This window comes from Cuculus canorus, chromosome 3, assembly GCF_017976375.1.
Source record: "Cuculus canorus isolate bCucCan1 chromosome 3, bCucCan1.pri, whole genome shotgun sequence".
NCBI classification, from domain to species: Eukaryota; Metazoa; Chordata; class Aves; order Cuculiformes; family Cuculidae; genus Cuculus; species Cuculus canorus.
The window spans coordinates 60,340,321-60,366,729 of NC_071403.1; the positions used below are offsets into that span (position 1 = coordinate 60,340,321).

A 26,409-nucleotide genomic window follows, 5' to 3' on the forward strand; every position below is an offset into this window, starting at 1 on the left:
TGGAGCCCAGAGAAAGTTCTGTCATGTTTCTGACATTTGTGCAAATAGAAGTTGTGTCTACCTCAAGAAATAGCTAGGCACTGTGAGATAGTGAAATATCAAGCTAACGTGCTTCTTTAAAGAACTCTGCAAGTTTTATTGATGATTCTTATTCACAAGCGTAAATAAGATCAGTTTCTGGAATATAGGCTTCATGGTCTGATGCTATTTCAGCATCAATTATCGCTTAATTTCTCTGCCTTTTCTGGATTATTTCTTCATATCATTACTTTGTAGTAATATCTATTTTAATGTAGATGGAACTGGGATTAGTGTTTTAATGCTGGTTTGGAAAAGAATTAAGTTGATGACCTATAAATTCAGCCATATTATGGACGCAGATTTCAGTTTAGGAGGGTGTATGGATATTGCTGTGAATATTTCCTCTAGTAATAGATGGAGAAGAGGTTGTTGCTGCCCTTTCATTCTGTTGATGATGATGATAGATGCTGCACGCTGATCACAGTGTGGTGATTTGCTGTTAGTGTCGTGCTTTGATATGTGTGAAACGTACACCCTCTGTCATATGGGTTTTATTTGACTACTTAAATGCCAGGGATTGTATATAACTAAGCTCCTGTAATTCTAATTTGTAGATATACTGATTTTAGGCCATGCATATATCATAATTGCAATAACACTAAGCACTCTTGTACTGACACCATTGTCACTAAATTGGACAGTGTTCTGCCCCAAGAGTTTGTACCTGCTGAGGAAGAGACTGCCGTGAGGTGAAGACAGCTGTCCCTTGCAGTGAGAGCACGTCTTCTGATCACTAACGGAGTGCAAGCAAGAAATAATAGACTAATAGAATCATTAAGGTTGGAAAATACCTCTAAGATCATCCAGTTGGACTGTCAGCCCAACACCACCATGCCTACTAAACCATGTCACCAAACCATATTCTCAGTTCAGATATGTTGGATGTGAGAATCTTTTCTTTCTAGGCACTGAGCATAAAAGGAACAGGCTTTCATGAGAATTCGTCTTCGGGTAGCACAAAAACTTAGGAGTGCAGCCTTTTGTCAAAATCTCAAGAGAATAATCCTAGTGGCAGGACCTGACATAATCTGATGCCAGAAGACAAATGTCCTTGTGGACTGAAGAGACTCAAAAGAGACTTGTGGACTCGAGAGATTTCAGTTACGTCAATGCCAGAAATAAATCCTTGAATCAGACTAGGATCGAAGCTAACATCAAGCTGTTTGGTTTGGGAAACTGCCACTTCATGAAAGGGAAGGTGCAGAGGAGAAAAAGGTTTAAGTTAAAGAGAACGAGTTAAAGCTGCCAAGAAAAAAAAAAAAAAGAAGAGCTACTTGCAGAACTCTTGTGGTCTTTTTAGCTAGAAGCAGAAAATACTATCACTTCCTTTGGTTTGGCTGTTTAGGTTTGTTTTTTTTGTTTTTGTTTTTTTTTGAGTAAATTACTTAATATTGCATTTTCCCACTCTCAATTACTAACTGAAATCTTAGGGAACTGTTGTATCCATCCCTAGAATTAGTCCTGAGCCCAGTCAGGATAACTGATAACTTACTCTCAAAAAACATACTGGAGGCTCAGATGTGCTGGGGCCTGCTAGCAGTGTTAGATGGTTCGGTATGGCCTCAGTCTGCAGTTAGTCACTGTGTGTGTTTGAGTATGCCTGCCTTGCCTGCATGGCAGGTTCTGACAAACTAGGAAAGGTTTGGGTTGACTTTTGTGTGGCTTCTAGAGAAGTGACTAGATGGCAACCAACACTGTGCTGCTTATGTCCCCGACTTTAGTTTTCTGCCCTTTTTTCAGGGATCTCCAGTTACTGTTGTTTCTGTTCCATTTAATGAAAATAGTGGGTGCTCAGAGTCTCTGGAGGGAACCCACCCCTACCTCCCCTGCCCCTATGAACAGCTTTAGTTGACTTCTTTTGTGGAAATCCAAAAGAGCTGTTAAAGTTAACACGGAGGTTAGAACAGATGGCTTGCTGGCACTTCCTGTTACTTCCAGTTAAGCTACTCTGCAAAATCATTCTCTTTAGTTGCTGCAAAATCATTCTCTTTAGTTGCTGAGAAAAATCCCAACCATATTGTGATGCCCTGATTTTTAAACTGATAACCAGTGGCACTGTGTAGTTCTGATTAAAATAGGTTGAGGAGACAAGGGACCTCAAGTGTCTGTCACAAATATCAAATCAGTAGTGTGAGTTCTGAGGTGCTGGGATAAGAGTAGTAGATAGGAGTGGCTGAGATGCTTTCCCTTCACAATTAGTGCCTGGCTACAGTAGGTCTGTGGTTAGGTCAATATATGTGTTTAAAAGGATGATGGCATCCATGATCAAATGTTGCATCCAGGCATGTTTTGACATATCCCTTCTCATTCTCCTCAAAACTCTCTGTGAAGGGGGAACAGAACTGATTTGTTGGGAAGTGAACCTACAAATAGATAGTCTTCTAGGAAAGGAGATCTGACCTCTACCCAGACAGCACTTTCTGGAAGGAGGGATAGCTGGGACCCTTCTGGCTTCCCTTCCTTCCCTGAACGGCAGGACAGAGACAGTTGTGGAAGTGTGGAAAGAACAAGGGAACAAATTGCTGCTAGGACAGGGAAAGCATAACTGAAATTGAGAGAGTGAGTGACTGTGTTTTTACTTTAGTGACAAGCTAGTAAGTGCTAGTAACTCAATGGAAACCCTTGGTCACTCCTGCCTCAGACTTAACGGGTGTGCTCTTCCTTTCTTCAAGAGCGGGATAATTCTGTGTGGTGCTTTCCCTTGTTAGTCCAGTAGTCTGTCCAGGACATGTTCTGTAATGCATAGGGGCGCTATTGGTTCTGGTCTTTCTTCATGGAGGGCCTTAGAAGGTGCAAATATCCTGGTATTGCTGCAGCGTGATGTTCCTGAATTGGGGTAGCTGGCGTCCTCTTCCTAGAGCCAGTGCTTCCTATATCCCTATGGTTCAGTGACTAGAAAATTGCTCAGATGTAAGAGCATTTTCTGTTGTTAGTGATAATGTTTTAGGGTGGCATCAACAGCAGAGAAGTCTGAGCAAAAGTTAAATCTGAAGTCCTCAAAGTTACAGTCGGTGCTACTGTTTTCTTTGTTTTCTGTGCCTTCCAAACCTTGTTCTTGAGCCTAGATCTGAGGACAAAATGTTAAGAATGTTCCTTGCTGAAAGAGCAAAGCATCTTCTCTTCAAGTTGCATTTAGAGAGTGTAACTAGCTTTTTATGAATTTCCAGAATATTTCTCTGAAAGACTAAATGTGCCATAAGTTACCATCTTTGAAGAACACACTCCAGGAGAACAGCATGCTCTCAGAGAGAAGCTGCATAGACTGCATCGAGCAATCAGGCTCTCCGTGTCACCTTGAAGAGGTTTAAAGGAATATTTAAAGTAGTTTTTAATTATTTTTTTTAAATGAGTGTTGTTTTCCAGAAAGACCAGGTTATGGGAAACAGTAATTTATTCCATCATGGCTGCCATATGAGAGATAATCTTCTGCACAAAGCAGGGTATGTTATCTGAGGGATGAAATGAGCCTGTATGTTCCAGCTAAAGACAAGGAAGCGAGGCAGAGCTTTAAATTCCAGGTTGTGACCAAGCTCACAGTAAAAAAAGGTGGGTTTCTGTTTAATCACAAGTATCTCTTTGCCTGTCAGCTGATAAGACTTCACTCTTGATTGGGTTTTTTTTTCCTCAGTAGTGTTATTTTATGAATGTTAAGTAAGGATAATGAATTTAGTTCCTTCAGGTTCATCTCCAGTGAATCATACAATGCACTATATATGAACATAGCATGGAGTTGTTCATTTGACCTATGTTCTGAATGGTTTTAGCAGAGCTAAATAATTTAGTTAAAATTAAATAATCAAAGGAGAGGAAGATGATACGTGTAATGTAAGAAAGGCTTGTAGATGCTGTTTGAATGGCTATAATCACAACTGGGCAGAGAGTTGTGGAAAGTCTTTGCAGGAGGCCCAATGTACATCCTCCTCCCAAGAGCGTGGAAAGGTAGGTGGGAAGGCAGCATTCTAGAAGCAGGGAGCTTGGAGGAAGAGCTTTTGGATCAAGTTGGGCCATGTACATCCCACCATCTCACAGTGGTGGTGATCTTGGTTCAAGTTCTGAATAGAATCTGAAGGCTTTAGTCTTATTAGATTGAGGTCAATACTTAAGGTTCCAGAGGTGGAAGAAAAGCTATGAAAGCTACTTAGTAGCTTATGGCAGATTCTGCTTTAGAAATATCTGGGCCATATTCTCTGACTGTAAGGGGATAAAGTGCTGCTGATGTGACTTGTTCTTGCTTACTTACGCTATCGGAGAAATTAGCTGCTTTTGACTTGCATAACCATAGAAAATACTGGGAAAAAAATTGCGTATCTGTATAATCTGTTCTTGCATTCTAAGTAGAAATTACTTCTGTCTTCCTAGAAATGTTGCATTGCACATTACAAAGATGTACGCTACTACTTTGCAAATCCTTTATAGGATGACTTAAAGATTTGAAGTTTTGCTAACTAGGTGAATCATGCAAAGGCTTAATATCACGCACATCTTATGAAATCTAATTATGCTCCTCAGGTGGTTTTACTGGTTTAGAGCATATTTTCCTGCTTCCATCATCACTGAAGTGATGAAAGTGCATGACATGACAGCCTTATTAGTTCTAAAATTTAGAGCAGCTTAGCTATCTATGTTCCCTTCCCTCTTTTGCCTGTACCTCTGCTACTGAACATGCATTTAGGGAATAACTTCATGGGGGAATAAAAACTCTTCTCTGCTTTTATACGGAGTACCAGTTTGGATCAGTACTTGAGACATAAAAGTCTATGAGCACTGTAGATCAAGGTCTTCTCCATAGACACTGCCTAGCCTTTTACAGAGAAAAAGTGTATTTACTCTTAGATATGTCACTGCATCAAATGTTTTCCACTTGCAGGTATTGATGGGGTCACTTAATAGATTAACTCCTACTGCTACTCATGTCCTTATATCAACATCACAGAAACAGTACAGCAAACAATTTCCTTGCCTGCATAACCTCCAAGTCAACCTGGAGAGGAAATTAGCTTCTCCAAGTCTAATGAAGATGCTAATAGTGGAGTTGACTTGCTAATTCTGTAGAGACTGCTAGGTCATAGGAAACTGTCCTGGATGCCATAGACTTAAAAGCAGCTGGAAACTTCCCTTGTGTGTGCTTGTTCATGCTTGGGTATGCATGTTTCCCTCCCATGCTCAAGCTTCTGAAATTTTGGAGCAGATGGATTTAGCAGTTTGGAAGTACAAGGTACTTCCCAAAAGGAAGGTAATCGTGGATTCAGCTACACGTGTTATCTAGAGGTTAGTGGAATCCTTGCAAATACTGCCAAAACTGGGCGTGTTATTAGAAAAAGAACAGATGGTCTCAAAAGGAATGCACGGTTGAGACAAATGCATGAGAATATTAGCATTTGACATCTTGCTTCCTTGTGGCAAGGCATCCTTTCTAGAAGCTTATCCAAACTTGCACTTCATCTTCCTTGAAGAACAGGATGTTAATCAGTTACTAGCTCCATCTAAAAATGGATGGGCACATAACTGAGTGGGTCTTTTAAAAATGAAACCAGAGCAAGACTGTAGGGAAGTAGTCTTGAAAGGCTCCTTAGCTTACTTTGGCTCTGTATAAATTAGTCCTGGATTATCTCATTTTTCTGTTAAAACAAGTGGTGTTGATAGCACATCATCGAAAACATGCTTTTAATTCTGCTTTCTTGGACAGCATGAGGGATTCACATGTCCTATATTGACAAACTGTATTTGCCATTAAGAAGGACAAAGAACAAAAGCAAGCAACTTCTATTGTGCAAGCAAAACAAAGTGGTAGCTCTGCAGTTGAAAACTGGGCAAACTGAAGTATAACTGATGAGGCACGCTGTAAGGATGCAAAAATGGTGTCGGAGAGGGATACACAGGACACACTGAAGAAAAGAATATTGTGTATATCTGTATGGATGGGGAGAATTAGCTGTGCATTGGACAGGGAGATTGCAGGACTGAGATAAAGCATACATTGAGCCTATCAGTGAGCACAAATGGAAGTATTATTTCTAGTGAAGAAAAAGTAGAAAAAAGTCTTAAAGCATCTGCTGTTATAACGGTGATTCATATGGCAGAGAAGTGGGTGTGTATGAAAGATTAAATTGGAGCAAAAAATGAGAATACCTTTCCTTTTTTTAAGTTCCTTATGAAATTCTCTGTTGTGGGAAAACTGACTATCCAGTGCATATAGTCATCTCTGCTTTTTTTTGAAAGGTAGATGCTGGCTAACTTCCGAGTGGGTAGCACTTGTGGGTGTGGAATGTGGGGTCAGTGTGTAGCTGTGGGCATGTGACTGTTCCCATTGATTTCATGCATGGTGTTGCTTGCTGCTGGATTCACCCTGCTGATGCATGGCTTGAGCAATGGTAATTTTGTCAATTCATGCCCTGAAGAAAACTAGTTTCAAAGGTTTATATGTATATTGAAACTCATGCACATATGCCCTTATACATACGGCTTTTGGGTTGAGGATGTAGGATTACTTATTCTGCCCCAGTACAGGGAAAGCAGTTCAACTGGACTGCAAGGCAAGAGGTGGTCAGCCTTCCCCAGAGGGCAAGATGGTTGTGTGTAAATGTTCACTTGCTGCAGCAGCCTGGCCAAAATGAACTAACTTTGGTTTGGGGCAAGAAACTACTAAGGTGATTTTGAAAAACATAAGGTGCTCATACATCTGTCATGCTGGATACATTGCATTATAGATATAAATACATAGGTGGATATAAATTCTTATTTAGTCTTTCAAAGAACTTCTAGTTTGCCGAAATGTATTTCTGAACAGAATCATTAAATGAGATCTCCTTAAACTGAAGAATTCCCCCCATTTCCTAAGTTTTGTAGTGATTCTTTACTTATAAACTTGTCCTATTATGTAGGAAAATACAATGTCTCAAGGTTTATACTTGAGATCTACATTAATTCCTTCTTGTCATTGTTTTTAAGACTAAAAAAAATTAAGCACCAAGACTTGGAGTGCCTTCAGTGATCTGTTACTATTTCCATGGTGGTAACCTTGCTGCAAGTAGTCTCAGCCTTTCCTTTTAAATGTAAGGAAAGGAGGTGGCTTTGAGCATGTTAGAAGTCTCCCCTATTGTGAGTTGAGTCATGAGGTTTGGAGTAAATGACATCCCCTTCTTTCCACTTGATGGGGTTGTACTTGATAAATAAGGAATAACCCTCTCAAATAAGGCCTTTCTTCATCTGCTTCTGTACTACTAGGTAATGACTTTCACTGAAACTGACATCAGAGATGGTAAAACAGCTTGTCAACACTCTACAGCAGCCCCCGTCACTGTGCCCCACGGCACCTGGGGGCTCTCTGTGGGCTGGGGCTCCCTCCATCAGAGCAGGGCTTGGCATCCAGGAGCTGTCCTGCTAACCCCAGCCATGACAATTGCAGCCGGGACACTAGCAGTGGCTCCTTGAAATGAACTCTTTGGCAAAAAATATAGCTTTCTGTAATGTTCTTTCCACAAAAAAAAAAAAAAAAAGAAAAGGTGTTCAGAAAGAATTCAGCAGTAATTGATTTGGCTCTTCTTCCAGCCCACTTCCCAAAGGCTCTGGACTCTCCTTATTGGTAGCCTTAGCCATGGAGAGCCTGGCTGCTGCCGCAGACTGGCTGGGAAATAGCACTGTCTTCTCATTACCTTTATTTCATAGGTACCCTGCCAGCTCCTTTTGGTTCGAATTACCTTTGGTGTTCATTTCTCATGTATGAAACAAGGTAACAGCTTGTGGTTTTGGTGCCTGGAGTGGTTTACCTAGTTAGAAGCTGAGTCTTGTGGAGACCCACCGTGGTCCACGTGTTCCTCGTCAGACTTATCTCCATGTTTTCTGTACTGAATTGGAGGCAAAATATTGCAACAGGAACCATCTCTGCAATACTAGCTCCCAGTTTCACAGTGTGCTTTGCGTTATGCTGTATCTGTTGCAACAAACCATGCAGAGATTGAAATATATAGGGGAGAGAAGAGGGCAAATGCAGAAACATCTGGCTGAATAGATACCGCCTAGACCCTGTCAGGTATTCTCACTAAAATTGTCATTACTGCAAGTGTCTGGTTCTGTTTTCATTTGAATTTGATAAGGTTGTATCCAGTATCTCAAAAAAGGGTTGTGTAAAGATCTGGCAAAAGCTTAAATGTTTTGATGGAAGAATGGTTCAGGGTTTTGTGTAGTTTAATGACAGTCTGAAACTGCCTTCCTGAATGGAGGTAGACTTACTGAATTTGTTGGTTATATTTTTAGATAACATGAAGTTGGGTGGGACTCCATGAACACTGGAGGACAGGCTGTGAATTCACAAAGTTCATGACAGCCTGAGATAGTTCAGGAGGAAAAAGGGCATGGTGCAAGAGAAATGCTTCATGTAAGGGCAGCAGTGACTAACAACAGAGGTGGAAAATGGAGGGGAAGGGCAGAACTGTTAAGGTTTAAATGGAGCTGGAGGTTGAAGCTGAACAAATGTGACTCAGTGTCATGTTGTTGTGAAACAGCAAACATCTTTCCCAGATATTTAAAACATATATAAGACTCGTGATGAGACAGGCTTGCCATTAAGGAGACAGAATCTGGGTCACCAACTCAAGTGAGAAGTAAAAAGTCAAATGTGGAGAGAAAGGTCTGAGAAGCAGAGAATCTACTAACTGGCCCACCTTTGAGTATTCTGTTTTTAAGCTAAGTAGCCATACGGATAACTAAGGGCTATTATTGGAAGGGGAATTATTTGCCTTATCTGCTCTGAAAACTGTCTATAAGGAATAACGGGTATAAATTGGATTGGACAATTAAATCAGACATGATAGAAACTCTCAGACAGTGCAGTGTTGCAGAAGACATGAGGTGCATCCCTGGAAATCTAAGACCAAGTGATGCTAACCTTTTCTAATAGACTGATTATATGCGTGCTGAACGAGGATAGAGGCCTGGACTAAAGGACTTCCTGAGCGCCCTTCCAGCACTCTTCTCCTCTGTTTGGTTAAGATAAATGCAAACACTAAGGAAGTTGTGTAGTAGCAAGCTGTATGTTGGACTGCTATGCAAAAGAGTTGCTGTTTCCATCTCCTGCTTCAGCTTTGGAAGCAGGGAGAAAGCTCTATAGCTTGTGGGAAGGACCTGTGTGCTTGTAGAAGGCCACCTGATTTGTTAGGGCAAAACTCCCTCCTTCTCTTCACCCCAGTATAGTGGCCCAGGCTTACTTGGCTGTTACTTAAAGTATTGTTCCCACCCTCACTTCTATGGTAATGAGTTCTGTGCCCATGATTATTGTATCTCTACGCAAAGGACTAATTGTGAACTTCCTTCTGTTAAAAACACTAATCTTGTTATGCCAGCAGTGCCTGATACAACGCTACCCAAATACTTGTGAGATTAGCAGTACTGCACTTTGGAAGCACTTAGTTGCTGCATCATCCAGTGGTGCCTAGGTTTATACTTACCTTTGGCCACAACTCTGAGGTATCAAGAGCCTTCTTGCAACCAAATGCCAACACAAATCTCTGTACACCATGACAGTGGGTATGTGAAGGGCAGCAGGCACATGTCTAGAATAGACCTAGCTAAGTCATATTCCACATGTCTGCGATAACTGATAACTGTGCAGCAGATGTCTTGGCAAGGAAGAATAGCTTAATGTCTACTCCGTGTTTCTCCAGTTCATGGACTGGGTATCAGAAGATGTTTTCACTTCTTTGTGGGCATTGTAAAATTGTTTCATCTTGCGAAGAGTACTGTTGTCTTCTCTTTTCCTGATATTTTCTTCAAGCATATTGAAGAGAATTGCTGCTTTTTTTCCCCTCTAGGCTAAAAGAGAAAGTAACTGGTTTCTTCATCATCTCCTGTTATTGCTTTTTCTAGTAGTAGTTCTCTATATTTCCTAGTTTGGGATCTACTTTTTGGTGGCAAACTGCACAGTAGTTCCAACTAAGGTGTTAAGATTCCTGTTCAAAGGTATTGATAAGTCACTATTTCCACTAAAAATAATTGAAAACCTGCCTAATGCTACCTAGAAAGCCACTAGTTGTAGTGTAGAAAGCCAAAGTTGTAGACGTCAGTTGTGCATCACTTTTCTGCAATAGAAGAAATTGGTGTCCAATTTGAGCAGATAATTGAAGAAATAACTCATTATTAAAAGGCATGACTTTGCCTTTTTTTCTGTTGTGTATACTCCTCTTCAAACTTATGTGACCAACAAATCCAGCTACTATCTATTAGGATGATTAGCTCAGCATACCTGTTAGCATCTTGATTGTACACTGTTCTAGTTTCATGTTCTAGTAATAAATTAGGCAGATCCAGAAATCACCCACCTGCATCCAGGGAACTCTTCTCTTGGTCAAGGATCTGGTTAAATAGGAAACATTAGTACTCTCACTCATCCCTGTTGCTGCTGATTAAGAAGTACCTAGCTTGAAACGGAACAGATAAATTCATCTATGCTGTAACTAACACCTTAGAAGCTTACACACTAAAAATTATTCTAAGGTGACCTGTCTATAATACAAATGCTCTGCATTTGTCTTGATGTCCTTGATTAGTCTTTCCTTCAAAATCTATTCAATCTTTGAGGAGTACTGAGATCAGAGTAATAAATATAAAGTCACCAAGTCTTATTTCTCTTTGAAAGTCTTTGTTTCCTTAGCTTGATGTGTTACCTTGAACTTGGATTCACTTAGATTCTCTTGTTATGGGGCTCCTAGTGTTTGAGGATTAGAAACGAAAATGTGTACCAAACTGCAAGATTTTAATTTTTGTCTTTGTCTCTGCAGCTTCTGGTGTCCTATCCTCAAACTCATGAAACTTATTCTCTTATGAACTTCACTAGTTGCCTTGCAAACAAAGGCAAGTGCTTATGTTGACAGCAGAATCACACCAAGGTTATCATGAATCTCTGTCCTGAAAGTGTCACTGGCCTCACTTCCTCCTTCTCCTTCATCCCCATTTTATTTGATTAAAGAGCCTTTTGGCTCTTCCTGTACAAGGCACAGCTGTTTCTGCTTAAGAGGAGGGAGTGTAGCCCAAAGTACCTAATCCTGCAATCCCAGTAGACTATGATAAATAAAAACCGTGTTGAGCTCTGTAAGTATGAACTGCAATGTAAGCACCTACTTGCTGTCTGGGATACATGATAGAGGTAGAGTATTCTGCTATGGATATTTTTCAATTGGTATTATCAAAGTGGATACTGAGTATGACATTGTTCTAGGAATATGAAATAGGCTTGACACTGTTACTGCTGTTGTTGAGACTGTACCAGTTTTTAACTTTTTCTGTTCATTATGGCTGTTGGCTATCACTCCCTGAGTCAATGAAAAGAAACTAAGCCTTAGTTTCCTTCTAGAAGCAGCCCTTTGTATTGTATGCTGAAGCAGAAACATTTGATCGCATTTTATGGGCAGATATTGTAGTTGAGTGAAATGTTAAAAATACAAACCGTACCTTTTCTCCAGGTCTTTTGCAGAAGGGCTGACTCAAAAGGGGTCTGAGTATTGACCTGGAGTGGCTTGACATTGAGCAGTGTGCTACCAATTGTTCTAATGTCAGCTTTCTTACTAAGATAAAAGCGAGACTGGATTCTTTCTTTTTAAGCCGAAATGGGCAGCTAAAGAGAGAATGCTTCAGCACGATACTTTAATCAGAAAAGGAGCAAGAAACAAGTATAACAAAAGCTGTTGAAAACTTTACTTTGAAGCTTTCCATTTCTACTGCATCCTTTTAATCTGTACTATAACCTTTTCCTAACCTGCTCTTTCTTTGCTACAGCATTTGGTTTTTCTAATTGTATTTCATTTCCTAGAATTCTTTGCTGCCATAAAAATGAATGTTTCTCTTATGTCTTATTATAGATCCTAACCAATACTTCATGTTTTAACATGATGTTCTTAGTCATTGTAAAACTTCCTTTTTTTATTCTTCTGGGCCCTGTTGGATACCATGTCTCCACTGTTCCTGTTAAAATTGCAGGTAGTCTGGAGCAGGGGTTCATTGTTCAAATTTTGCTGCTTAGTAAGCCAGGCTTTTTGCAATTTTGCTCTGCCTTGTCTGCCCAAGTCCATTCCTGTGAGAGGAGAAGTTAGAGGTCTTCCAGGTACTGGGTTCCCACCTGTCTTACGCAAAAATAGCTGATGGTGGTGACAGCCTTTTGAATTACCCTGGCTGAAAGATGGCTTGCTTGAGTTCAATCCTTATTAGACAGCACATTCATAGTGAGAAAAGCCTGTAGGCTCTAACAATCTCCTGCCATGAAAAAGCTAGTTGATGTCAAGAGACAAGGCCATGTGAAACCAGACTCTGCCTGCTCTTGCATTCGTAGTGTCGTATGAAGATGACTGCTGGTACTTCTAACATACCAAATTGCTGGCCAGATGCCCCTGACCACGCTGCTCACCCACACCCGCTGCAGCTGATGTTCCAGAGCTGAGTGCGTAGGAGATGCGATATGTGAACAACTGTCACACCCACCACATCACATAGCATTAAAAAGCTAGAAGGGATGCTGTGTGCAGCTCAACAAAATTTGAGTTGCAGATCTAATAGTAGTGCTTATCTGTGGGTTTGGTTATCACATGATTAATCAACCTTCTGTTTGGATGAAGGTTGCATATCATCTGCTCCTGCAGAAAGCTTTGAGGGAGCATTTTGTTGTGGTTGAGGTGTGAATGCATCAGTGCTTGTGCTGCCTAGTAGAAGAGACTAGCAGAAGTTCAGAGGTTAATGCACTGAGTAATGGGCCCAATCCTTTGCAGCAAGCATTTAAGGAATACTCTCCTTTATCCTCCCTCACCTCTGTTGGTGGGGGTGCAGATTGGGTCGCCTGTGTCTAGTTCTTCCATTGCTTGCACAGTGTACCCTGGAGCCTCTTATTCCCCAGATATTGATTCTAGAGGCAAGAGGATATGGCCAAAACCAAGAGATAATTTCTATAAAGAAAACAAAATGTTATTGTAGTTTAAGCAGTTTGGTGTAGCTATTGCTTTTCTTTTCTTGCCATTCTCTGTACTGGTAGAGCTTGAAAGCTTCCTAAAGAAAAGAGGCACATGGACAGATTTTAAGTTTTGCTTTCTGTGAGCACTGGTGTAGACAGCCACTGTAAGTTGCTTTGTCTGTGATTTAGAAGAGGGAAGAGAAAGTAAGCAAGCTTTTAAACTCAAGTAAAAAAAGGTAGGTCTTCTAAGCAGAGTCTTTAAGTGCCTCTTTTGTTATGTCTCAAAGTCTTACTATATTTGTTCTTTTATGGTTGTTACTGGTTTTGTACAAGCTGCATCACTTGACATTATAGCAGTATAAACTGCTAACTTGTTTGGAGCAACCCTGTAAGAAATGTGCATAGTCTCACTTAAAAACCAGGCACTTCAGTGTAGTGTTGCATTGGTGCCAAAGAATGAGTTGATCACGGTAGCTTAAGTTAGAGTATGTTCCTCAAATGCTCTCTGCTGAACTGGAGCCTAAGAGACCCTAAAAGAGATTAGTGTTATTAGTTAACTCCCAAACTAGCCTTGAAATTTTCTTAAGAGATCCTTTTGGATCTTTCTTGAAAAGTACAACCTGTGTGCTTGGACTACACAAGGAATTTAAGTACCTCATGTTGTTACGTGCCTAAAATGCTATGGCAAGTCATGTGACTGGATTGCTCCCTAAACATAGCATTTAATTAGCTTTTAAGAAACAAGTTTATACGCTTAGAACAGTAAGCCTAGTATCACAGCTGAGTATAAGTGGTAGAAACTAACATTAAGACCCATGATCAAAAGGAAAAAAAAAACCAAACACCATGTTCAGTGAATAACATATCAGTTGCAATTTGCTTGCCAAGGTTTGAGAAGAATGACCAGAATCTACAGAGTGATAGTCATAAGGCCCTGAAGGGAGGACAACGGGTCTGGAGCAGAAACTGCAGAGGATTTTTATGATAAAAAGGCATTTCTCTTCACTATGCATATTGCAGCCTCAGTCTTGCTTATAGGATTAATAATTTGCTTGCTTGACTGCACAATGAATGTGTGCTCTGGAAACTTATTTCCACTAGAGAAAAACAAGACTGTTAAACATTCTTTTGATTTATGAGTGACACAAATTAAAAAAACTCAAAGGGGAGTGTTGAGGAATGTTAGTATAGTACATTATCCTTTGAATCCAGAGAAGTGTATAAATGCATACGTAAATGCATATGTGGTACTATCTTAACGATATAGTCTGGTAACATGCTAATAGCAGACTGACATGAAAACTGTTATAGCGAAGCAAAAATACCTCTGGCTGATGCTGCCACTCCCCTGTTCCTGCAAGAAGAACAGTTTTCTAGGGAGGGCAAAGGGAAATCACTCCTTTTCAAAGCCAACCAATGATACTGGTATAAAACCTACAGGTAGCTCAGCTGAAGCTTATAGGATTCAAGTGCACACTCAGCTCTGATTGAAGTGAGGCTGAACTGTCTGCTACGCTGCTTTAGTCCTGAATGCTATTACTGAAAATCCTAGGGCGGTGTTCTGCAAACATTTTTGATTGTGCACCTCTATCAGTAGATGTTTTTTGAGCATGTACCCCCAATCTATGTATAAATGCTATACATATACATATACTACTGTACTAATACACTACCTACATTATAAAACATACACAAAGATAAAGACTGAAAAGGATGAGATAAAGATTAAACACTAATTGAAATTTTTATTTTGTTTATTTACAGTACAAATAAAAACTTTCTTCCAGTACACCAATAGATTGTTTTGTACACTCCCTGAGGCAGGTTTGCCCCGTACTGGAGACCACTGCACTAGGGGTTATGAAGGGATCTTGATATGAGCTTCATATGTGGGCAAGCAGACAGCAAGCAGGACTATGGTCATTTGTGTCCAGGTCTGCCAAATTGCCTCAGTCCAGGCGCAGAGAGAGAATTTTTGTACAGTGGCTTGCCTCTCTCTGCCAGGCCCAGATCTAGTATTTAGCTTTGATGAGAAGTTGTATGTTCACCTACTTCCTCTGTCTTCTCTCTCCCTTCTCCAAATAAATAACAGTCTAGCTTGCCTAGAGGGCTTTAGGGCTTGATGACACAGGTTATAAAAACTCCAGGCCCAGCCTTGCTAATCATCTGAAGGCTTCTCTGCCTCCACAATAGGTCCTAGTTGGATTTGGCCCTAAGGGAGGAAGGTAATCAGTTCCTCATGTGGAAGGGAAAATGCTGCCGATTCAGGGCAATTCAGTCAGTGAGGAGGAAAGGAGCTGCATCAGATATGATGGAAGAACCTGATAGGATTTAATGAGATGCAGCAGGTCTCTTACTTTCTGTAATTTTATTTTTATGAGGCAGTCAACATAAATAAAGAATGGATGGAGAGAAATGTTGCTTAAATGAGAGAACTTTGTGAATGTTGCAACAAGCAGCTGAGGAAATGGGAGAGCAATGCAGAGGAACAAATCTGTCTATAATATAAAACCAGCTTTAACACTTAGTCTGGAAGGCTTAGGAAGCAGGAGGCTCCCTATGGAGACGTGTTCTTCTGTATTTGCCTTGCTGTTTCTGCACACAGACCCAAGAGAGCAGGAAGAGACTTAGCAATCAAAACTTTAGGTTCTTGGATGCTCCTTTTCCTGCTGGATTACATATTCAAAGAAGCCAAATCAGGAAATGAAAGGAGTTTTGGAAATGCATGAGCATTCTTGATGTCAGACCTGCAGTGCTGTTATCCTGGCTGGAGACGCAACATGCACTGCTCTCTCCCAGAGATCGAGTTGACACTGAGGTTTCTGATAAATGAACACTGACTAAGGCACCGTCTCAGTGATGGCTTGAAGGGAAGAACTGGGCTTTCTAGAAAACATTGGTATAAAAAGACCTGGTTCACTAGAGCACTGGCAACTGTACAGCATAGATTGGGCAGTGGTGGGAGCTGGCTGCCAGGGGGAGAACCACCACACTGGCTGCACACAGTAGATGGGCAGAGGTTGTAGGAGTGCTGCTCTGTTGCTGAGGGACTGCTATTTGTAGATCGTGCTCTGACTTCACTCCACTGTTTAGCTCCGAGTGGTGCTTCTGGCTTGCTCTCTGCAGATAAAACTCTGTGAAAGCCTTCCCTGGGGGTACAGTGGTTTGTAAACACGTCTGCATCAAACTAGAATTAACACAGGCAGTGCAAGTAATAAATTCACCTTTTTTGCGCAGATGACTGCTTTTTATTTATTTTTATTTTTTTTTTTTTTGCTTTACAGTTAATTGCTGAAGAAATGCTCTGGTTTCTTACAATTGAGAAGTTGTGGGTTTGTGAGAGTTATTAGGAAGCCTAAGCAGTTGGAGTGCTGTGGAGTGCGTCATGTATCCTGCGTGTGTAAGAGGATTAGAGATGTTGATGTGCGTGGTATATAGAAGTCATCCATTGAACTTTACAGCCATTTGGCTATTTTGAGTTCAGGCAGCCTGTAGCACTGGTCCCTTCTAAGGGCAGGTAGAACAAGGATGAGCAAAGGCAGTCTAACAAGAGGGTCAGGAGTAAAAGAGCAAAAAGAAAACAGAAAGCATATGAAGTGATATTGTGCATGTGCAAAGGAGCCGTGGCTCTAGTAAGGATTGCAGTTACCTCCACTTGCATCTTAGCTCTCCTAAGAAAATTATTTAGACTTTCATCTGCCCCTAGGCCTAATGCACCAGTGGGGAACTTGCAGCTTTTAATTGCTTGTCCCAGGGTTTTTGAGGAGGGGAGGAACACAGAAAATACCAAATCAGAAAATTACAAGTTTAAAAGCAGCTATGTAAATGCAGATGCATTGTGATCTTCCTTGACAGAGGTGGTGCAGCCTTCCAATGAAGGTGCCTGTGGCTGAAGTGTTGATTCACTTTATTATTATGATCTCTAAAGTGAAAAGAGCTACTTTGCCTCCTAGTTTAGGGAAATCACAGCAGAGAAACATTGTCTTACTGAGCAGTTTATGAAGCTCACCTAGGTGTGCATGTTTCATACAAGTACCAGTAAAATCCAAGGGAGGCTAGTACAATCCAAAAAAAGAGGATGTTTGCAAAAGGAGCCTGGATACTATCCCCTTGAAGCTCCTGGCACCAGCCTCCTTGGGCGGATTCTGATTTTTAAACTCTTCTAGCTGGGCTGTAGTGAGAGCACCCCACTCATCTTCTCCTGAGGGTCTGAGTGGGTGTAGCAGTAGGTGCTTAGTTCTGTTCATGGGAAAGAGCATTGAATGCTTTGTGTTTACCCTAACAACTGTTCTCTGTCTTCTCCAGGAAAATGCTGTAGCTGCTGGGAGGCAATTGCAGAGACCAGTATTGTAGCTACCTTAGCTCATGTGGGATGGAGATGAATCATTAGGAGGTTCTGTACTGAAATGAATGTTTTTGCATGAAAAAGGTTGTCTTTAATGCTTTTCCAGTTGATATAGTTTTTTTTTTAAAGAAACAATTTTTGAACAAAGCAGAAAACCATTTCCTCATAAGACTTGCTCAAAAAGAGGTTCATTTTTTCAGTGGCATATGTGCGTGTGGCATGTAAATGCAAGCACTGATGTGAAGGCTTTCAGCATCTCATTAGTTGGGTCACTTGCTTATTGACTTTAATTTACAAGAGATAAATTAAATGTCCTGATGTTTTGCCTGGAAAACATGCTAAGCTATTTTCACTTCTTCAGACACCAAATCCCTCCCTTTGAAGGTGACATCCTGAGAAAAAAATATATTGCTAGTGCTTACACAAGTGGATTTTTATTTGAACTTCTTAAAGAGGAGTAAGTTGCATGTGGGAATGGTATTTGTGAACAGTGTGCAGTAGAACAGACCAGGACCCTGGGAGAGAAAGGTATGAAGATCAATGGCATCTGCAAGAGTTACCAGTGAAGGAAGGGCCACCCCCCCACCCCCCTCCCAAGGGACCATGCCAAAGCAGACTTCTGGGATTTAGTTATTAGGGTCACCCTACTGGTAATGGAAGTTGTGTTGGCGTAAAACTATCCATGTTATTTTGCAGAGTTATTTCATAAATGTGCACAGCTGTGCCTACAACCAGATGTGTAACTGTTCTGCCTTCTACGAAAAGCTGTATTACAGATGATACATGAAGCCAGCATGTTGACAGTTGTTTCTAACCTGCTATGTAGATACGCTCGGTGTCAGCTGGAACAGCCAAGAATAGCCAGTCTGTTGGGTGAGTGCGGTAAAATGCTAACAGAAAACTGCGGTGACAAAAGAAAGTGCAATGGACTATTACCATGGAAGCTGCTGCAGCAGGAATTCCCCTGACAAGGGACAAGCATGTTCAGTCCCACAGCCAAATGAATAACATGCATAGGATTATGTAAGCTGGCACAACATGGCACTGTTCCAGCACTGACTGTTCTAATGTGTTTGGCTTTTTAAAATTAATTTAACCATAGAACCTTATATCAGGGTTTAGGACCTTCTGTTGGATGTTGATAATGCTGATTGGTAGGTTGTAGGATGTCACCACAGAAATAAGTATATAATTAACGATGTCAACATTAGCTGCAGTGGGCTTTTTATTCTTTCTGCTTCACTACTCGCAACTTGAAGGCTTTGTGGCTTTTAAAACGTGATGGTAAGCACAAAAAAAATACTCATTCTTAATTAAACATTTTTTTTTTGACAGTGGCTCAAACCTACAAGCCACACTTTCATGGAAGACTGAAATGTTCTCATTCTCAGACAAATTCTGTTGGTCTTACAGCATACATTTGGTCAGTTGGAAAGGTGTAGGTCCTACCTGCTCAGTCTCCTGAAAATGCCCAGAAATTTTACTGTTTTCATACAGTGTCTTATCACACGTAGTAAGGTGCTGAGTGAAAGCCAAAATTCTTTACCCTTGGCATCCCAATGTTGTTCTTGGTGCCCCTCACGTTCTTGACCTTTTCTGGGCTGAACTGCCAGCTAGCACACAGTAGCATGAGGCAGGAGGAAAGGACAGGGTGCCTTGGTTATCACTCCAGGACTTGGGAGGCCATTGTCACATTGAATGAGAAGATTGTCTTGTGCTGGGTGGGAACAAGTATGTTACTTGCCCCGGACCTACACCAGGCTGACATGCTAGAATTGACTCTAAAGGCTTTTGCTAATGAAAGTGAAATGAGAATCTAGATCCAGTACATAGCAGGGAAACAAGATGAATTGCAGTAAGTTCCTAAGTTTACTAAACACTTCACAAAATTTTACCATTTAGTTTAACTTTTACAGTTTGGTTTACCAAATAAGTTCCTTATTTAACTTGTCACAACACATGACTGTCTAGTGTGGAGACCAGGGACTGTTTTGACCAGACTTAGCATGGAGCAGCTGTGTGCTGGTTATTGGTCCTTTCTCAGTCGTCTTTGGATCACCTTTAGATCCAGCCCTTCATTCTCTCTCTGAATAGAAATCAGAGTGCAATACGTGGATCACTTTATTGGTGGTGCTGTGAGGAAAACAGTCTTTTTTAATGCTGGGGAGGGAAGAGAAAGTGTCCTTTTCTGGAAGCTGTTTGGAACAATTTTTGTGACTACAGTTATGTGCGGATGTGGAGGCATTGTCAAAGGCTTACTTATGGCATTTGGAAAAGTGCAGTCAAATCACACTTTGCTAAGTAGCTTGGAATAAATTTAAATGAAACCCAACATAGAGCAAAAGTGTGTGCTACTGAGTGCCCAGCCAAGGGTGCAAAGTAAGTTTCTGGGGGAAGGTGCCCTAGTGAAAACTTACCCAAATGTATTGGCTGCTGAAAGAGCCATTATGAAGAGAACTATCTTTGGAAGGACTATGTCCAGTTTCTTCTTTCGTGGGTAAGAAAGCAAATATAGTGTCTCCTTGGGAGTTTGTGGGATTTTTTTGTTGCATCTTTATAGGCTGGCTCTAAGCTCCAGGCAACTCTAGAGTATGGATAGTGTTTTGATCATTTATATAGAATTTTTGTCCTACGCAGTCCCAAAGGAAGGTAAGAATTATCTACCAAAACAGGAAGTGCGAACATCTACTTGCCCTGAAAAATTGGTCAGAACGACAGCTATATAAGTTAGGATGACTCCTTTGACTTGACAAAGTAGACTCGTCACTGAAGCTTTGGATTTTTTTGATGAAGGTGAACAAAATACATGCATCATAATATCCTACACTAAAGACCTGGATACTTACTGCCAGTTCCTACAGGAGAGCAGTATCTGAAATAAACTGGAATAAAATGCAGAAGAGAATAGTTACATGCACGTACTTCAAGCTGTCTTGACAGGCTTGTTGTAAGGCTGTCAAACTGGCTATGGTTCGAGAATGATCTGATGTACATTTCTTCCAGGTCATTAAGAATAGAGCTGATATGAAAACTGATTTTCTGGTAAGCCAGATAAGCTTCAGCGTTTGAAAAGCTTACATAAGGGAACTTAGTGTGAAACTGAAATTCTCAAGTATCTCACCTGGGAAACAGTAAAACACTGCTTTTTTATTTTGATGCTGTTTTTTCAGCTGTTTGTATTAGTCTCTACTCTTTGAGAAAGATGCAAAATTATTTAAACTGTCTGTCATATTTCATCAATTGACACTTGCTCTGAAAACATCATTATTTTTTTGATGAATGTGTATTTTCTGACAGAAATCTTCCATCGGCATTATTTTATGTTCTCTAAGTAAGACCTAAAAAAATCATGTTTTGTAGTTTTGGAAATGTAACTTCTCAGGAATACAAAATAGTCTCTAATTGCTTGGACACAGGAAGAAGGAATTAATTGGATTTTTCAAACCCTCGTCTTTGAAAGCTGTCTGTAAGTCAGAGGAGAAAATACTTCCCAATTGCCAAAAAAAAGTCTTTTGCACAGCAGAGCAAAAGGAGTATTTTCTTCCACTGCATTTTCTCCTTAACACATCTGATTTATCCTGCCTGAAATTACAATGCTTTGACCTCCTTAAGATCTGTGTTATATTGTGGCAATGGATAGATTACAGTAGGTTTTGAAACTTTCCATCTTTTATTCTGAGCCTGTGAAGTCTGTGCTACTAAGTAACAGGTTGGTCATCAGAACACGAAAAATGGAAAAGGATAAATTAACCTATTAAAAGTATGCTTAAGTTACTTAGTCCTGCAAACCAGTTAAGTAAGGAAAAAGCAGTTAATTTCCTTGGAGTTATTTTTTTCCCTAATGTGCTGTTTGACAAGGAAGGCTGGAAACACTGTTGGGATTGGAGCAGAGGGAAGATATGTGACTGGTGGGGACACTTTCATGTGGAAGACCAGAGATTGTAGGAGGATATGAGGGGCTACCTGAAGGATGGTCACAAAGAAGTTTCACATGAACTTTTTCTTAAACGTTTCTGTTTTTTTTCTACCATGTGTATGTTTGAGAAGTTGAGCGTGCAGCCTCCTCTCTCGCTAGGCATTGGTCCTGGCACGGCTGCTGCAGTTTGCCCTGAGCTGAGTTGAGCCAAAATGGGCTCTGCAATGCACATAGTCTGAGGGCGAGGTGCCAACCTCCACTCCACCATCCTATCTCCAGTGTGGAAACATAATTGGCTTTCTCTGCTTAGCTTCTTAACTTATTTTGAGTCTGTTATTACAATTTAAATAGCTGTGGCTCTGTGAAGGCATTCCTTCTGAGTGCAGAATAGGAAGTGGAACAAACTTGGTCAAAAGGGGTGTTATAATAGTAATGATTTGCAAGGTAGTTGCTGCTGATGCACATGAAGTTTTTTGCTGATAGATGGGGTGAGAAGGAAGGAGGACAGTTCGTGTGTGCACGTTGTATCACAACAGAGGAAGCTTATCGTATTTTTCATGTTCTGCAAAGTCACTTAAGCAATCCCAAAGAGCTCATGCTGGTGTGTGTGCTGCCCAGCTAGAGGTTACTCAGTAGAGCTCTCTCCCCAGTCCGGGTGTGCACAGACCACTCGGTCTAGCCGCATGTTTGGAACCTCCAAGAGTGCTTTTGTGCTCTGACTCCATAACTATATTGGAAATCCTGATTGGCCTGATTGGTTTTTAAAGCAAAAAAAACTTAGATAAATATGTTCTTTCTGTGCATGCTTTAGGGCAGAGGAGAGAGAAAATTCTAAATTTTGCAGTCACGGTTGTGTAGTCATTCTGCGAATGGAAGACTAGGCAAAGCCACTATTTTTTTCACTGAATAAAGCTTTGAAAGGTAAGCAGTGCATGTGTGGAACGCTGAACTCTTTTCATATCAGTATTTTCTGGGTAAATGCCATTTAAGTCAATGTAAAAATGCTGAAAAAGTGCAAATTCACTATCTAGGTTTCTTACACAGTTGGTTCTGTATATGGGACATATTTGTAAACTTCAATGGAAAGCCATATTTGAATAATTTATTTTAGACTAGTCATTAACTATACAAAATCCAATTCATGCTAAAAATTCAGTTATCTTCCTACAGAAATTCATTGTCACTCTTGTTTCATTGCATATCAGTAAATTATGAATCAGTTGCACCTACTTTACTGATAAAAGCTGTTTTTCAAGACAATGAGATTATACAGGGTTTTTCAGAATTATATTTAGTCAACAATTAGGTTGATATTTGAGTCAGAAAGTGATTCAGCTCACTTTTTTAGAGCTATGTGGGTTCTGCATAGCAAATGTGATACAAATCTTGCGTATTTATTTCAACATGGAGAGCAGATAGGAGCTTATGTGTGGCTGGAGCAGGACTGCTGGGAAGAAAGGATTATCCTATCCAGTATACCTGGCAGTTTCCCACAATTACTTTTCAAGGTAAACTTGCACAGCTACTGAAAACTTAAAATACATACAAACGTACCTTTTTGTCCTTCTGACTGTTGTTGACTTCGTATCAATGGAGTCCAGCCTATTGTCCATATCCACCTGTCTCAAGACTGACATATTTCACTTTGTAAGACTTAATGCTTTATGGATGCATTTTGATTACTGTAGGCAAGATTTGAAATGTTACTCCACTCCCAGCTTCTGCTTCTCTGCCTCTGTGATCTGCCTTGAAGGTTGCCTGGGCACTGGAGTTGTATTCTGATAGCTTCTCAAGATTTTCTGCATAAGTAGGAATATGGTCTGTGCAGTAAGTTAGCAGAAAGCCCTGTCTGCTGTAGAACGTCAAAATTTGATTAAGTTGTGGGGAAGGAGGAATTGATGTACTGCAAGTCATTCATACAGAATCATTTGTAGAGTGTTTCATGTCAGCTATAGGAGTCTAGCAGAATAAAAATCTGAACCAAAGAAGAGAACTGTTTGCTAAGAGTATTTATTGCAATAGAAGTTAAGGTTAAGTAAGTTTATTTATTCTCATCCCATAGTTCTTATTTAAGCTGAAATTTTCTGGTCTGTCCTTACCAGAAAGTAGATTGTTCTCTGATCTTGCTATATAGAGGCATGTGCTTCCAACTGAACTGTTTCACTTCCAGTTTCTCAATCTCACAAATTAAAATTGGAAAGTAATCTTTAAATACACGTTTCTTTCCCCACTGCACTGAGGGGGAAAAACATCCGGTTTTGATTGCTTTTTTGGCATCCTTTGCAATCTGAAGGTTCACTGTTCCAGTGCCTTGGTGCTATTTTTGCTCTCCTTCTAATAGCTTGAGTTTACCAACATGCACCCAAATATTAAGGCTTAAGAGCAAGTCCAACCACAGCATTTGCGTAGTTCCTCGTAGTACTGTTACGTGCAAAATTTCTGCAAGCTGCAGTTGTTGCTGTATCTGAGGATGTGAGCTGAGATACAGGGTAATGGCAAATGCAACCTGACCAATACATTCGGGGATCTTTGCAGAGCCAGGTCACAGGACGGTAAATCTCGTGCTCTGATTCGGTTAGGAGAGCTGAAGGCTGAGATCCAAGCAGGCACGTAGTGCAAGGAAGACTCTTGATAGGCAGAACTTCAAATGTGAAGCTGCATGTCTCCTGCTTTTGATCAGGAACATTGTTCAGACAGTCCTGAGGCTGGAGGAAGGCTGTTAAATAAAAGTGCAGCATTTATTGGATCCAACGCTCAGCTTGAGGTTACAATCATGATACTGTCTTTTGAACAGGGATGTAGAACTGCTCTTAAGTGCTATTGTGTCAATTGCGTTTGTCCATGCTGCCCTTCTCAGATGCATTGATGTTCACTGCTTCTGTAAGAGAATAGGGAATGTCTCTGTTCCCCTAGCCCTTACCTGGTGACTAAAGCACTGCCACAGGGTGGGAGCATGAAAACCACTACTTTTTAAATGGATATTAATTAGTTTATGGAAAGGATTAGAGGAAAGAGGCCTGTATGGACTAGGTGTCTGCATCCCTGGTATTGCAGGCTCAATGTTCCTAATTCAGTCTAATGTAATCTGATGTCTGACTGGATAACTTTGTTACACTGATATAGTGCTGCCAACCTGCAGAGCCACCCCTTTTTTTTTTAACCCAGTTTTCTTAAGCAGTAGTTGAAACTAGGAGAGATGGTGCAAGATCAGTGGAAAGCTAGAGTAATGCAGCGTAGGACTGTAATGCCTATTACTTAATGGGAGGAAGAGAGCCAGCATATGCATTGTAATGCTAAAAATATTCCCTGTGACGTGGGACAGTGACACTAGCCACATGATGTCTCTGACTTGTTCTGGTAATGTGCGTTCTTGGGAATGCCAGAATGCAGGATAAGGCTCCAGTGTGGTGGCTGAGACATAGAACTCAGAAGTGCATAGGCATGATCTGCACATGTCTGTGTCTGGAGCAGAAGAAGATGTGAAAGTCACAGGATTCAGGTCAATGAGTTGGGCTGGAATTGGAAGTGCAAAAGAAAAGGTGGGATCAGGTTCTAGTGCCCAGGAATCAAGTCAGGTGAGACGGGAGCTGCATTCTCTCTAGTGGGCTGGGACATCCGTTATTCTGTCTTGAGGGCTGTTTTGAGGAAGGCACTGCATTGATGTGCATGTGAAAAATAAGAGTATCCAGAAAAAGGCCAATACAGCTGCTGAGGGTGAAAGGTACAGATAGTGCGTAAGGGGAAAAATTAAATACATGCTACTTCACAGACCTGTGTGCCCTCTAAGTCTTGCTACAAACAGACGCGTGTGCAGAACTGAGGAAGAGCTATTCAGAGTGTGCTGTACTTGTGTAGTAAAGGACAGACAATATAGGAAGGAAGTTTCCTGATGAGAGCTGTCAGACAGTGGATATGCATTCAAAGGAATTAGCTGACATGCAGTCACTTTAGCCTTGTCTTCCTGCTTTAGGAAAGTAAGTTAGCCCTGTTTTAAACTGCTAGTATTGAACATACCTTGCAGTGATTAGGAGCAAGCTTATCTTCCCTTCTGGGTTTTGTCCTAGGTCCAACACGAAAAATGCCCCTGACTGCCAGTGCCATGGACTTTTTTCAACTCTTTGTCCCTGACAACGTACTAAAGAATATGGTGGTCCAAACCAACATGTATGCCAAGAAGTACCAGGAGAGGTTCGGTAAGGACGATGCCTGGATTGACGTCACCTTGACAGAAATGAAAGCCTTCTTAGGCTATATGATATCGACCAGCATCCACCACTGTGAGTCCGTTCTCAGCATCTGGAGCAGCGGCTTTTACAGTAACAAGAGCATTGCACTTATCATGACACAATTACGGTTTGAGAAGATCCTGAAGTACTTCCACATTGTGGCCTTCCGCTCGAGCCAGACAACGCATGGCCTCTACAAAATCCAGCCTTTTCTGGACTCTCTGCAGAATGGCTTTGACTCTGCTTTTAGACCTTCGCAAGCCCAGGTAAGAGTTAACTGGTTGACAGGGAATGTCTAATCGAAGTACTCTGAGTTGTGCTATGACTGAAGGTGTAGGCAGAAAGTAGAAAGAGCTGGGACTCGCTGTGTGAAGCCAGGCTGTGGTGCCTCTGTGATGCATGAGAGAAAAGGCACTGTTCTATGCCAGTGTTCAGCAACATCTGACTTACAGCTCTGCAGTGCAGGTACCTAGCATGGTTCGATAGGAATGATGGTCTCCGAGCTGGGTCTGTTCGCTTTAGTGGTCTAAACAAGCCCGGAGGCTTCTCAGTGACCTTGGAACCCCACTGGCTTTTGCTATCCTGAAGGTGGGTTGCAGGCTTCTCCTGTGAGGGAGGGTGGAAAGGGCAGAGCTGATGCAGCCGGGCTGGAGGGAGAACCTGTAGCTTCTCTTGTTATAGGCTGAGGATTGAATGCAGCAGCTAAGTTTGCTAGGAGTGACCAGCCCTGACCTTAGCAGTTAGGTGCTTGCTGTATGATCCAGCAGCACAGCTACCTACGCACGACTGGGCAAAGGAGAAATAAGTAGGGGGGCGGGTGGTTTTGATTGCTGCTGTTGTCAGCTGCCCTCAGCAGCACTGCCTGTGCTTTTTGCCAGTCGTTTTTTAATGATGGGTGATGCTTCTGTGGAAA

At 41.1% G+C, this 26,409-nt stretch overlaps 1 protein-coding gene across 2 annotated transcripts in view; it reads left to right on the plus strand.

Moving 5' to 3' along the window:
• PGBD5 (piggyBac transposable element derived 5) overlaps positions 1-26,409 on the plus strand; it is a 73,993-nt gene that overhangs the window by 1,730 nt on the left and 45,854 nt on the right. For both annotated transcript variants that reach the window (XM_054063193.1, XM_054063192.1), the window contains exon 2: positions 25,335-25,762. In XM_054063193.1, the coding sequence (XP_053919168.1) occupies positions 25,335-25,762 (428 nt within the window). The remainder of the gene's footprint in view (positions 1-25,334; positions 25,763-26,409) is intronic.